The sequence below is a fragment of the Crocodylus porosus genome, unplaced genomic scaffold (genome assembly GCF_001723895.1).
Source record: "Crocodylus porosus isolate Cpor-Errol unplaced genomic scaffold, CroPor_comp1, whole genome shotgun sequence".
Taxonomy (NCBI): Eukaryota; Metazoa; Chordata; order Crocodylia; family Crocodylidae; genus Crocodylus; species Crocodylus porosus.
In genome coordinates this window covers 119,254,704-119,269,370 of record NW_017728943.1, presented here as the reverse complement: position 1 = coordinate 119,269,370, position 14,667 = coordinate 119,254,704, and the positions used below count along the sequence as shown (strand labels likewise).

The window sequence follows — 14,667 nt, the reverse complement described above, 5'->3', positions numbered from 1 at the left end:
CAGCAGCTTGCATTAGGAAACATTAGATTTGTTGTTTTGTGCATGTGACTGTCTAGTGGTTGTACGGTTTCAGTCTGCTCTCTGCTATAAGGCCCTTTTTCATGCAGTACACAGGATGGATGGTATTCACTAAATGAGCAGCCCTTTTATAGGTTATCCTTATCGCTCAGTGTGTGGGCCCATGCCTCATTTACAGTGCACTATCCAAAGCCTTCTCTGAGTAAGGCCTTTGGGTTTTCTGTGCTCTACCATATATCTAAGTATTGGTCTCCAATATTATTACAGTGCTGAAACCCATATAAATATTTAGAAAGCTTGGCCTCGGATATTACAGTGATGAAATCCATATAAAAAATAAGAAAGCTTGGAGATAGGATGAAGATTTGCCCCCACAGTTGAAACTCTTGTGAATTAAATCAATGTTCTACTTGAGCAGTGCCTGCAAGACGAAGCCTTTAGCTAATTGAGCAAAAGGTCTTTGGATGTTTTTACCTCCTGAAACAGCCTTGGTTTCTGGGCCTGAGAAGACTTATGCAGCATATATGGAGAGTAGAATCTGGATCATTTGTAGGGCTAGGTTCCTTAGTTACAACGAATCTGATGGTTTGCACACCAGCTTGAGGGAATATACAACTGTAGCAAGCAGCAGCAAAGGACTACCATGATGCTACAGCAAATAGCTGAGCAGGTTGGCTTTTATTTGGTAACCTGGTGCATAGGGGGTTGACCCCCCCCAATAGCCCTAACTCTCATGCACTAAGAACATGCTTATATTCTAAGATCAGGACAGGAGCTCACTTGTCTCATTTGTCCCTGCATGAGACTTGATTAGCTGGGCAGTTGTGCAGAAGGATAAGAAACAGTTAAAATATGATTCCTCCCTCAACTTCAAAAGGGGTAAAAGAATTGGATGAGGGTTTGGAGTGACAGTCTGACAACCCAGTGGGATAGAGCAGAACTCAAGAAAGGTTCAAGCAGGCCAGGCCTTCTGGATCTTGCTTGCCTTTCAAGACAGAAACTAAGTTCAGCTAGAAAAGGACCTTAGCCTTCAGAGGTTGAGGAACCAGCTATAAAAATAGAGGTAGCTACCATAAGTCTAAAGTTACGTGGACATCCAAGAATTCAAAGGGAAAGTGGAGAATAGACTGAAAAACACTGGAGAAGAATGAGCAACTTCTGGACGTCTAATTGTAATGCTTGAGTGAATTTACAAGTGAAGAGGTTTAGGAAACCTGTACCAAGTCAAGGGAGAGCTGACTAGTTGGAAGAATTCCACAAACAAGCTTCAGCAGCCATGTCAGATGTGGACCAAAGCATGTGAGTAATTACAATTTTTAACTTTTAACTTGCATTTATTCCCCTAAGCCTTCCATTGTGTTCATTTACAAAAGATTTTCCAAGATATTGCTGAAGACGTGTCATAAACTATTTCTACTCCACAAAGGGTTATAAGCTCTTGTGGAGCCCACAAAAAATTAGGTGCCCATTATTGGGTATGGACGGTCAGAGTTTTCTACCTGTTCTGTATGCACCTTTGGCCTAACCCCTGTTTCCATAGGACTGAACTCATTCAGGGAGACTTTCTTTTCTCAGCATCCTTATCTGTCTTGTCTATTTGATATTTCTGCCCTCTTTTTGTGTGGGAGCAAAATCTGATTTCACTGTCACCAGTTGTGTCATTCAGCAGTCTTGTGATTCTGTTAATAAATGGCTGAGAAAGTGGGCAGCAGTGGAGGGAAAATTTTAGAAAAGCTTCCAATACTTTGGCATCTGAGGAAAGCTAACTTTCTTGGGTAGCTCACATGATTTTAGGGATAGTGAGGACAGGACATAAGATTATCAGTAGGCAAAAGTGAGGTGGGCGCTCACAAATCTAGGAGCAGGTGAAAAGTGAAGCTAGGAAGCTGAACCAGTGCTAAAACTGGGGTGAGATCCTTTCAAAAGTGCTGTGGGGTGCCACACAATGCTAACCTTGTTAGGTGTCACAAGATAAACCCAGAGATGTCACATAGGAATCTATGGTCTTAAAAACAAATTGCAGTCTTTCTGAGTTCTTTGCAGCAAAACAATTGCTCAATCATTTTTCTGTAGTCAAAACAGGAGTGAGCTGGCAGTTTTGGAGGGGTGCCTTGAATTTAATTAGGGGTGCTTTGAGTCTAAGGAGGCTGAGTACAACTGGTCTAAACACAGAAGTGGAATGAAACAAATGTCAAGGGTGACCACCAGGATCTGGGGGAACATCTGTTCACCAGAGCGCCCCAAGGGATGACGAGGTCGAACGGTCACAAACTCCTGCAAGACCGTTTCAGGCTGGACATAAGGAAGAATTTCTTTACTGTCCGAGCCCCCAAGGTCTGGAACAGCCTGCCATCGGAGGTGGTTCAAGCACCTACATTGAACACCTTCAAGAGTAAATTGGATGCTTATCTTGCTGGGATCCTATGACCCCAGCTGACTTCCTGCCCTTTGGGCAGGGGGCTGGACTCGATGATCTCCCGAGGTCCCTTCCAGCCCTAATGTCTATGAAATCTATGAAAGTCTTCCACCAACATTACCACATCATGATGGGGAAATCTTCCCACCAAGTACCTACTTGTGTGATATTAGCAACTCATGAGGACCGAGGATTTAGTGTATTACTAGAAGCTGAGGGAGCTCTTGGCTGCCTTTTTTTCTTTTCTTTAATATGAAAAAAACTCTCAATCCAAATATCCCTCAACAAAATTGCTCTCCAGTGATGATACACCATGATAAAGCTTTGGTAACCTCAGACGTTGAGTAAGTGGATGAACAAAGGATGGTGTTTATATCCTGTAGACAGAGAGAGAGAAAGGCACTCGTTTTCTGGTCCATAGCATGCTTCCTTCATTAAGCAGCCTGTAACGGAATCTTTGAACAGTTTAACTGTTGAGTCCTCTCCATACTGTAAACTACCAACCACTCCTCCTGCAAACGCTGCTGTTCCCCACCAAGCAGAAATGGATGGGAGTGAAGCAAGCTGCAGCTGGGGCATCCAAACTATGCTACAGACTCATGCTCTGCCTAGGCCGGGAGCACTGTTCAAGTAGGTGTTGCTCCTTTCTAACTGAAAGATTGAACGATGGACTAGCTGTGTCTGGGGAACTGACATGATGTAAGGGTCCCCTGACACCGGTGATCTTGCTGCACAGAGATATTAGGTATGAAGATGTAAACACAAGTCACGTCACAAATGCACACGGCTGTGGAAGGCTTTGAAAATGACTTCCAACCCAGTAGCGTGACAGGATATATATGACCTAATCTCTCTCTCATTTTTAATTTCTGTGATTGTCTTGGATGACTTTCAGTCTGCTTTCCCCAGGAATGCAAACTGAACTAAACTCACTGCATCCTGGCAACAAGGCTACAGGAGCCAGAAATTACATAAATGTTCCCCATGTCTTTCAACTATAAACCCACTTGCAGTGGTATAAGGAGGTACTCAGGCTTCAGCTGGTTGAATGCCAGCTGCAGGTGGTCAGCAGCTAGTAGCCTGGAAGGTGGGGAACTAGCTGAAACTGCTGACCAGGTAATAAGGGTGAGGCTAGGCAGAGGGCTAAGAGTGTAGAAGGATGATAGACAGTTTTGGTTTCTTGTCTGGTTAGTATATGTATATGTTATTGGGTTGGTTAATTAGTTTATTATGAGTAGGAAGCTTCAGACCTGGAAGGAATGAAAACACCTTTGCAGCTTAAAACAGGTTGCCTCTCTTTGCTAAGGAAGCAGGGTAAGGAACCTGCTTACAAGGGCAAGAACTCTGAAAGGAAAGATTTGAAATGAACTGAATTGATTCACTGAGAATAAATTAACCATATGCCCTTAGTATTAATAAGATATGCAAAAAATAGATAGGATGCAGGATCAATGTGTTCTAAGCTTGTCTCCTGTCAGTCTCTTAACATTTTCTGTATTGCTTTCTCAACAGTCCAGTTGTTCTCCAGCTTCTCCTGCCCTGACCACAATCAGTTTGTTTCAGCCTGACCTGACCTTCTTTTGAGCCTCTCCTCAGGCCTATAATCAAAAAAGGAAAATCTAGGAAAGCAAATGGGTTGCTTGTTTAGCAGTGGAAAAATGCTGATGTGCTTCAAGGGGAAAAACTCTATGCAAATTCAGAAGTATGTCCAAGAGAAACAACTTGTCTGAAATAAACAAAAATGAGAGAGAAACCAAGTAGTGCAGTCTCTCAAGGGGTTTCATTCAACTTCTTTAAACTTTGCCTTTCCCTGAATACCATATATCCTTCCTGATGTAGTTTAAAAATGCTTGGCCTTCCTTTTGCTGAAAAATCAAAATCCCAGTATTTGCTGTTTCATTATGTGGGTGCCTCTGCTGCTTTGTAGGCCTGCTCAACACCCCACAGGGCACCATATCTCTTGGGACTGCTAATTAAAACTTTGGGCATCTCAAGACAGGCCCTCACATCACTAGCATATGTCCCCTCTGCCATATAAACTTATCATGAGGGGGAGAAATGATAACTCTTGAGATGTTCCCATTTTATTTTTAGTAGACCATAGGAGGATGGGGGAAAGGTGCTTGGGAATGTCTAGATAAGGATGAACTGGGGGCAGTGATATGCAAAGAGAAGAAGGGATGATGTGAATATCCTTGGTGTACTTGTTGGGATTTTTTGCACTAAGTACTCAAGTTTGCTTTAGTCTGGTAGCTTCAGTCTGGTTCCAGGGAAAGGTGTCTTAAGAGAAACCAAGATTTGGCATGGACAATGGATTTCTCTCACTGCTGACCAAGGTAATGCACGTGTGTTAGGACAGTATGCAAAGACGTATAGCCTTTCACTATGCCTTCCCCCATCTGTGCCTAATTGGTATTGTATTATCCAGAGTTGACAGTCAGGAATCTTTTAGATAACCCATGTTCATTGTTCATAGTCATGTTGTAAATGTAGGGTGATAGCTCTACAAACATTTGAGCTTTTTATGCTAACTGACAACCTTGATCTAAGAGATTTCATTATGAAAACAGTACAGTAACTTTTTTTCCCCCTCTTTTTGAGCTGTGGTATGTTCCTGATGTCCAATTCCTTGCCTTCAGCTTCTCCCAATACTTCATGGCTGTGAAACATCTTTAGCCTTTAAAGAGAGAATAGTTAAGTGACAATTCCTGCTTCTTTACCAAAGTTAATTTGTTATAATCTGGTTTATTATATTAGGGGATGGAAGATTTGAGGAACGTGGAAAAACCTGGTAACATGCTCCGTGGCAGGGCACTTAAGGTTTTTATCCTTCTTGTGCAGAGAAGGACCAGTACAACTCTCCAGAAAGAAAGATACCTCCTATACAAAGCCAGTAGTGCTCAATCTTTTGGCCCTGTGGGCTGGATGAATGACATGAGGCAGGTCTGCAGGCTGGATCCTGTTGGTGGAGTCAGTTTGCAGGCTAGATCCCAGATGGGGTGGGCTCAGTCTGCAGGAAGATCAGCTTGGCCCTTTGTGCTGGATGCAGTCCATAGGTCGAGCACTGCTGAATTATGCTATTTGGCAAGATAGAAAACATCTAAAGTGGTAGCAAACCTGAGGCCATTTCTTATGAGACGCCAATTGTTTTGCAATGTTCAATGGTATTTTTAATAAACTAGAGTTTTTATAGAAGCTATTTTTAAAAATAAGATGTTGAATAGAAAGTGTTTGCTGATGTTCAGCTTTAATGGGCTTAAAATAGTACAACTAAAAAGCAAAGACTTTTCTAAAGTAATTTGTGGTGGTCTTTTCTAGGAAGGAGCAGCAATAATGTTGAGTTGTTGCTAAAAATTAATAAAACCATCTCCTCTCTTTCCCCTCTCCAGCACCCCCATGAATCATCATCCCCTGTGTGACTAGTGACATTGCTGGGAAACTAGGTTATGGCCAAAGGAATTCTTAACATAAAAATGACAAAAATTGGCTCATTATTTATATTGTGCACAGAAATCTTAATTTTCAGCAGCTCTCCTGCTTTCATTCACTGGAACTGGTGGTATAGGTGCTTTACATTCTGAAATCTGGCCATCAGGGTGATTCAATTTGTTTTGTCACTAATTCATGCCATCCTGCTAGCAATAATTAAATTATACAGTGAGGATGCAATTCTGGTGCCACTCTGTCCTGTTGTCTTCAGTTGTACCAGGATTTTGCTCAAGGCATTTAATGTTTCCGGCTGTACCCTTTTCCCCTCATTTGAGAGATCCTCAGCTTTATTACTTTAAATTAAATGAAAGAATTTTGAAGAGGAAACATGTTTTTCTATAACTACATATGTTAACACCAATTAATTTTTTTTGAAACTTTCTTCTATATCTGTGCTATAAAAAGTATAATTAATACAGAAAGTAAATTTCATAGTGCTTGTGTAATAACTTGCAAACGATTTTTCCACTGGTAGTCTCCTGATTTAATGATTCTGTAAACTGAAATGTTCATTTAGTCCGAAGGATGAGAATAGGCCAGGTAAGCACTAGTGTGTTTGAAGGCTGCAGTAACTTGGATGTAATTGCTCAGTTCTAGACAAGAAATGAGTATTCAAAAAAAACTTGCATAAAAGGTACACAAATGTACAAAATAAGTTATTTCCTTTTTTAGTGAGGTTGCTTCCCTTCTTGATGGTACTGCCTCCTGAGAAATGAGTCTGAACAGCCAAAGATGTTTTTAATAAACCATTCCTGTCTTGAAACCACTCTTATTCTGACTGGTGTTTGACAAGATCTGTTTTTTCCCTCCTTTCTCTCTTCTCCTTTCAAATAGACCATTAAAACAAGTAGAGATTAAATCAGAAAAAGAAACAGCCATGATGTCAGGTAAAGACCCTTACAAAGTTTTAAACTTGCAACATTGAAAGCAGAAAATACAGAAAAAGACATGTTTTAGATAATGAGATATATACATCAGTTCAAAGGGGGAGTCCTCCTGGAAGGAGGTTTATAGTGTGCAGTTAGTTCTCAATTTCAGTTCTGTCAATCTGATATGATACTTTAAGCAAGTTTAGAAAGCCACTATTCATTTATATAGAAATGGGTTTTAATAAGACATATGGTATGCTTCTCTTGGCTCTTGGATAGCTTCAAGAAGAGCCTTGGATAGATCAAGAAGCCAATAACCTTTAAGATCAGACTCAAAATAAATCACATTCAATTTAATTCAATTTTTATTCAATGAAATGATGTATAAAAAACTTACAAACTTGCGAACTTAACTATACACAAAAAATGATACTTGGTTTAAATGTATACACAGAGCAGAGCTGTGGTTCATGACTTGCCCTCTCCATCCCTCCCTCCCCCCACTGCACCCCCCCAAAACACACACTGCCTCCATTTATGATGGAGCACTTATTCTGTCTACTTAAGCCTTCTATTGGCCCAGTAACTCTTCAGTGGGCTTCCTTACTGCTGTCTGCTTAGTTTTTAGGCTATTGGCAAAAATTCCGGGCATCTATACAAAATTAAAAATAAAAATCATCAACTTGATTTTTAAACACAAAGATGCAACGCCATCCTGAGTAGTAGCTAAAACTACTTCTTGATCCTCTCAGCTGTTGTGTACTTTGTCTTGGGGGGTCTTATGTAATGGGAGTCCCTTTCAATAACAGCAGTTACCAGTCAGCACTGCAAATTCATTTTAAAACCATGATCCATAGCCATCTTTCCCTCTTCACTTTCTATTAGAAGGTGCCTGTACTAAATAAAGGGCCAAACAGTGTTTTTGTGTTTTGTTTTGTTTTATTGAACTCATGCAGTTAGACCCAAAAAAATGTCTTGGAGACTCCTTGCATGAATACAATGATCAAGTCTCTCTTCCTTTTGTACCAGGAGCAACTCTAATCTATGGCTACTACACATGAATGTAGCACTGGTATTTGCACAGTGCTCACTGGCATATCATTTCTCTATTTTCTAGTTTCCTTCATGTCTTCAGTGTTATATGAGTTTCCATTCAACAGGATAATACAAAATGCACACAGTCTGGGGCAGTTCACATGTAATTAAAAAAGAATTTGTGTAACAACTGATCAGTCAAACAGTCATAACTAAAGGACCTCTTTATTTGAACTTGAAAGATGGCCAATTGTTTAGAAAGGATGTGTGCACCTAGTTACCCTGCATCTATCACTCACACACGCATAAACACACTTTATATATATGTGTGCATATATAAAAAGATTGCCATCACATTATTGTTATAGCTACCATAGTCAATGCTGACTAAGTAACTACATTTTCTTGAATGGACATTATGTCGACAAAGCTACCTGAAGCAGATACCAAATGGTATACTTGAGGGAAAAGTAAAAACTAAAAGAAAAAAAAAAAGATTCATGGGTTCATTATGGAAAATTCTAAGCCTTTTGGTAGTTGTGATCTTACCCAGTTTGTAGGTATTGCTCTAGAAAACATGCTGCATTGTCTGTGAGTTCTTTTCAAAAGGCTTGTCACCAGGGAAAATAACTGGGTATTTATTGTTTACCAAAATGATATTGTTTCTCAGTACACACTTCGTTGCATCTAAATATGCTTTTAAATAGTCTAAAATTTGTTAAAAAAATTATCAAACTTGAGTTTACTAGGACTATTGACAAAGTTAGCTGAATTACCTTTAGGCATGTTCCTGTGCATTAAAATGAATTATGTTGTGACCTGATATAAAGCCTTTTATTTTTTTTTGGTGGGAGGGGCAAGATCCAATTTTCTACCATACCAGTGTACTTCTGGTGCTTGGAGGGGGAGGGGGAGAGAATTGGTTTAGTAAAAATGAATAAAGGAACTTTAAAAAAGTTGATACAGATTTCATATTCAGTCCAACAACACTGCTTCCTGCTCCTTTTTGATGGAGGCTAACACTGAGTTCTCTGTCTCTGTCACTTCTGTGTCCCCACTACCTAGCAGAATTGATCTGTCCTCTTCTAGAGCAAAGACAGAGTTTTGATTTTGGCACGAATGTTTAACCACTTCATTGGGAGTTGAAAATGTTTTGTCACACAAGTTGCATTTGTAGGGTTTGTTGGTCTGTACTAGCATGTTATCCATTTGACTGCCTTCCTCAAAAGTACAGAGTTCCAGAGTCTGCTTGTCCACCATAGTGTAAGTATCCATGCTCTGGTTCAGGCACACATGTCTGGCAGCTTGGTTGGCCCTGCAGAAACTTTTGTCACAAGTGCTGCACTTGAAGGGTTTGCCAGTGTGTATGTACATGTGCTCCCTCCAGTGGCTTTTCTGAATGAATTTGCGTCCACAGATGGAACATTCATACTTCCGCCTCTTCACTTCTCTTTCTTGATCTGTCTGCTCCAAGTTGTCTATGTCTGCAATGTCTGAAGGTGGTGGTGTTTCTGCTTGCTGCTGTCCATCAATTATGGGGGAATCTGAGATCTGTTGCAACTCACTGTCACTAATCATTCCAGCTTCAGGCACTTCCATAGCATCTTTGTCAGCTGTGTTGTTGCAGAGAGACAGGGACATGCTACTTTCCCCTTGTTGGCTTGATGTGAAGGGCACTCCTGTGTGGATCTGGAGATGTTCACGCAAACTACTGCGCAGATTGAACCGACGGCCACAGAGGTGGCAGGCATAGTATTTTGGAAAACTTCCATTCCTTTTCATAATACTTGGCTTGACATGTGCTATTGTGAGTGAAGTGGGCTGTTCATCTGAGGAAGATGCTTCCATGTTGGGTTCCTCTCCTGGAGGAGAATTATTACCAGCAGTGGAAACCAGTTCTGGGGACAGTGAAGACTGCAATGGGTCAGATGTAGTCATGTTTGTCCTGGGCACTTGCGGCAGAGTTGAAGCTAACTGTGAGAGCTGTGAGCCTTCAGATGCTTGCTCCTGGCTCATCCGGGAAGTCTGTGGCCTTGGGTCTCGCCCAAGTTTGTCAGTTGCTGATGTAACTTTAGTGGGATGTTTTATCTGGTGATCTGTGATCTGAATGCCATACAATGAAGATGCTAATGGAAAAACTTGATCTGGATGTGAAAAGGTTCCCTGACTGGCAAGGCTGGCCTCTTGAATTAGTGGATAGGCATGCAGAAACTTTATTCCTTGTTCTAATCGAACTGGGTCAATCAGCTGAGGTGCCATCTTCCCCGTATACATCAAATGCAAGAGATAGCTGAAGATGTCTGGCTGTATGTCAGTTGCTTTCAAACGAACACATTCACTGAAAATAAAACAAAGTAATATATAAGTGATGAGAGAACTCTTAAAATCTAATCTAAAGCACGAATAAAAATGAATGCTCTGTACTGGAAATACCAAAGAACCATATCAAAAGAATTATTTGCTTAAAAAACTCCTTTGTCCTATAACTGAAATGATAACAGATGACTGTTCCAACAAACAGGTGAGATACTCCTGTGGACAGAAATTCTTATCATCTTAAGCAGACCCTTAACTGAACCACGTAAGTGGTTAGTCTTGGAAATATAGGGAGAGTCACACTTGTTACCACCCTCTGATTAACGGTACCTGAACATAAACAAACTGTAAAGCAATCACACTGTGTACAGTGCACTGTATAGTTAATATAAACTAGCAGGTCTGGCAATGATTTTTTTTTTGGCTTGGAAGCAGAGGGTGTGGTATGTAAGAAAAGAAGCACTCTGAAAAATGAGGCAAAAAGTTTTTGTCTTTGATCACTTGAAACTGGACAGTTTTATCCTCAGAAAACTGACTGGTTTGAAAAATAATGTATTCCAAATGACCGTAACCTTTTATGTATGTATGTATGTATGTATGTATGTATGTATCATTTTCTGCCATGTTTATTCTTGGTCAAACATCAATTGCCCTGTGGCTTACAAGAATATTAGGTTCCCCCCAATTTTTTTTTTTATCAGAATTTAACGCTGCTAAAACCTAAATTCTGTTACAGTAAAGCCCCTCTTTTCTACCACCTATTTTCTGTTATTTGGAAAACCACCAAATTAAGTGTAATTTGAACTTTGAAAACCAAAAATTGTTTGACATTTGCTTTTGTTGTCATTTGTTTAGACTGGAGAGTGAGGCGCACACACAAGTGGGTCTTACAGCATTGAGGCTAATGAAATTCTAGCCTGTCACATACAGAAAGATTGTCAGGTGTTTTTGGCAATTAACTGGATCCCTCTATCCTGTATTTTCTTTTTCCTTTCTCTAATCATTTTTTCTGCAGCTACAGCTGAGTAAATCTTATGCAGCTGCTTTCACGTGTGTATACACAAATATTTAATATCATTGATAAATTAGCTTACTCCTTACTATCAGTAGGCACTGGGGAGGAGACAGCGAAGGGCAAAGGATTGTGAGGCATATAGCCCAGAGCAAGGAACAGTGGCATGGAACTATGCTATGTGGCCTTGCAACGAAGGGCTCTCCAGCAGCCAAGCAAGAGGGCAGTAGGTAGTCAGGGACAGGGATAAGCAGAAGCTCTTATTCATGCTTATCCATTGTTTGGTTGATGTTATTTCAACTACCAAATTTTATTCCACATATCAGGCATGTAAGTGGACTTGGAGGCTGGAAGTCCAATCCTATACTACCCTTTCTAAATTATTGAAAAACTTAATGCTAAAGATGAGTGGGTTCTCCTCTTCCTTGCTATTTTAGCGACTTGGTCGTAATGGGCAGATGGTGAGGCGTTACAAAAGCAGACACAAACTTTTCACAGGCTCAAGCAGGGTGGTACAAAATTGCATTCAGGTGTCTAAGCTTAAAGACCAAGCAGGTAGAAGAGAATCTGGCTCTAAGTCTTCTCATTCACCATCGTAGACTACCCATAAAACCCTTCCACCTCAGTCCTTGCTGAAATATGCAGGATGGGAAAATGATAAGTTGATGGGTATTGGGTCTGAACAGGCTCCCTGCCTCTGGATTTAATATACCAATTTGATTAAACTTGTAGTGCTAATTCAAAAAGCTGGGAAAATATTAAAAGAAAACATTTAAAAGAAAGGGAGACAAAGTTGAACTTGTGTTTTACTAGAGGCTGGCTAACAATCAAATATTTTACTTTCTTTACAAAAATTCTGCCTGTTAGCATGTCTGTGAAATAAACAGCTAAGGCAGGGCTGTCCAACTTCTAAGTGGTGGGGGTGTTGCACATGCTGCACAGGCCACACCAATAGAGCTCCGGGGCTGCTCCCCTGGTGCATTGGGCTGCACTGCCCTGCCCTGCCCCCTGGGGTGAGAGAAGGAAGCAAAAGCTGAGGGAAGGGGAGCCTAGGGATCACAACTGCACCTCCAACTGAAAGGCAAGAGAGACAGAATCTGGATAGGAGCCCAGGGGCTGCACTTCCCAGGCTGACAGTTGGATCGCCCTGAGCTAAGGGATGCAGCCTATTTTCCATGGCTGTGCAATCCTTCATCACTCAGCATCATTTCACCAAACTTTAATGCCACAGCATTCCTGAAAGCCAGAGGGAGTAAAAATCAAATCAAACCACCAGCCTATTTTACAGTCTCTCACAACCAATTATTTAAGGGGTTGTTGGCTCTTGTCCATTCTTTTACAGACATTAAAAGGGTTAGCATTAAGTTGAGCAGACAACAAGAGTAAAAAGAACTAATTATAGGTAGCAGTGGGAAAAGACTGGATTCCTCGACGGTTTATTCACAGACATGAAATGTCCTTTTTAAAGGTTTTTCACAAATAAGAATGGATTCCAGGTTTTCTTTAAACAGTAATAAGAAATTAAATAAATGTTTTTCAGAATGCATTTAAGCTTTCTTGCCTGAACTGAATAACGTGTTAAACAGTCAATCTTTTTATAGTTACCTGGTCTGATGAACAAACAACATCTTAAAGTAGTTTGAGAAAGATGCAAGGACAGATTTGTGGGCCTTGAAGTAGACATCACCAATAGCAACTGTGCAGTCACACAGGAAACCAAACTCTCTTTGAGCGTTCAGCTGCTGCAGCAGAATAAGTCCGTGGTTGGCCAAATCCATGTTTTACACTCTGAAAAGGAAATGACCTATGTAAAGTTAGTGACATATGTAAACCTCTTTCCCCAATATTTGTATCCTATAATTGTATTGTACCCTTCATGCAAGAATGTCAAAGTGCTTTATAAACAATATCTTAAAATGGTTAATTATTCCCATGTTATAAAATGGCAAATAAGATACAGGTTGTAGTGATTTGCCCTGGATCACAGAGCAAGTAAGGCATTGAAGTAAAAGGCATTAGAATGAGATTTAGATGAGAGAGAAATGATCAAAATCCAACGGGTGGGGGTGGGGAAGGAATCAAGAGACAGAGAGGGAAACGAAATGAAAAAATGTTTCAGACTTCCAACTGCATAACTTGTTGTCCTAGTCTGTTCAGCTAGTAAAAATGCTGTATTAGGGTTTCAGTCATGTACACAAACAAGCCTATGTAGGCAGAAAATAACACTGACGACAGAAGTGAAACTCACCACCTGTCTACAGGGGAACTGGGGAAAAAAAGAAGTCAGATAATTCCAACAACCCTCAAGGGAAGGGCTTGAAAAAAAAGCACCTGATGAGAGCAACCAGTAATTTGGAGCAGGCAGGAGAAGCTAAGAGCTGTTGATTTCTTTCAGGATCTCTCAGGGGTGGCGTATTTGACATGAGTTTATAGATCTGTGGTATAGGTGGGGTTGGACACTTCCCAAACTGGCTGAAAGATGACAGAACTCATATGCTGTAACTAAGGGCAGTCACTCAATGGCCTGAACATATCCCACTGCCTTAATTCACGTGAGATCAGAATTTGTGTAACACAAGTCAGAAGTGGGTAAGGGGGAGAAGAGACAATCCTATTTACGCTACAGGTACTGACTGCCTAACTGGGGTGGGAGAGGGAAGAGGAGGTTTGATGCTACCAGAAAGGCCTTTCACATTAGCATTTGGCTATTTGCTGCCGATTTAATTCTTGAGCAAAACAGAAAATCCTTGCTGTCCCAACAACACAAAAGCAGTCTTCAACCCTCCAAGACGTGCCATGCAGGCAGAGCTTGGGGTCACCTTGCAGGCTGGCTTGCAGCTTCACTTTCATGACTGGGCTGGGCAGGTCCTATCTGTACTTGGGTAGATGTCAGGGTGATAAGAAGGTAGTGCTGATGGCACTTTATTTTCTCCTCTCTCTCAATGTCAACTAAGCAAAGAGGTGCTCTTCAGTTTCCACCCACCTGCCCAAGTTTGCCCTGCCACAGTAACAGCTTTATGTCTTGTGAAGCATGGTGCTGAGCACCTGTTCCCTCCCGTCCCAGAGACGCCACTGGCTGTCTGTCTGGGCCAGCCCGACAGCCCGGTCCGGGCGCCTGTTCGCGACCTTTACAGGGGCTGCAAGCGCTCCGCTTGGTTTGGTTTCCAAGCGGCTGCAAGGGCCCGCCCTGGCGCCAGGCCTCGCAAGCAGCTTCCCCTCAGCCCGAGGGAGCTGCAGGGCAGCGGCGGCACAGGCCCGAGGCCTCCTCATGTCGCCGGGGGTGGGTTACACGGGAGCTGCGCAGCAGGTGCCCTGGGGCCAAGACTCCTTCCCGCCCTGCTGCAGGCAGGGGGAGGGGCGGCAGCTGCCGGTGCCGCGCGGTGCATGGCGCCGAGGGGGAGGGGGAGCCGCCCGCGCCTCCTCCCCCCGGGCGCCGCGAGAGGCCCCACGCTGGGAGCGGCCGCTCGCGCTGACCTCACCCCCCACCCCCAGGCTGCGGCTGCGGCTGGGGG

The 14,667-nt window shown here is 42.0% G+C and overlaps 1 protein-coding gene across 2 annotated transcripts; it reads right to left on the bottom strand.

Annotated features, from left to right (window-relative positions):
* Positions 1 to 8,649: 8,649 nt before the first annotated feature.
* ZBTB2 (zinc finger and BTB domain containing 2) lies at positions 8,650 to 14,600 on the bottom strand. Of its 2 annotated transcripts, none has more exons than XM_019550075.1 (3): positions 13,487 to 14,600; positions 12,761 to 12,943; positions 8,650 to 10,165 (listed from the first exon to the last, which is right to left on the bottom strand). In XM_019550075.1, exons 2-3 carry the CDS (start codon positions 12,931 to 12,933, stop codon positions 8,803 to 8,805), a joined length of 1,536 nt encoding a protein of 511 aa, XP_019405620.1. In that variant the 5' UTR covers positions 12,934 to 12,943; positions 13,487 to 14,600; the 3' UTR covers positions 8,650 to 8,802. The 2 variants fall into 2 exon arrangements, with proteins under 2 accessions (XP_019405620.1, XP_019405619.1); XM_019550074.1 differs by having other exon boundaries at positions 13,975 to 14,599.
* Between the last annotated feature and the right edge of the window lie 67 nt (positions 14,601 to 14,667).

Bases quoted from the DNA above. Each gene is read 5' to 3' on its own strand.
- ZBTB2 (XM_019550075.1), bottom strand. From the start codon at position 12,933: ATGGATTTGGCCAACCACGGACTTATTCTGCTGCAGCAGCTGAACGCT. The intron at 10,166-12,760 runs GTAACTATAAAA...TTTTATTTTCAG, and splicing joins TTGTTTGTTCATCAGACCAG to TGAATGTGTTCGTTTGAAAG.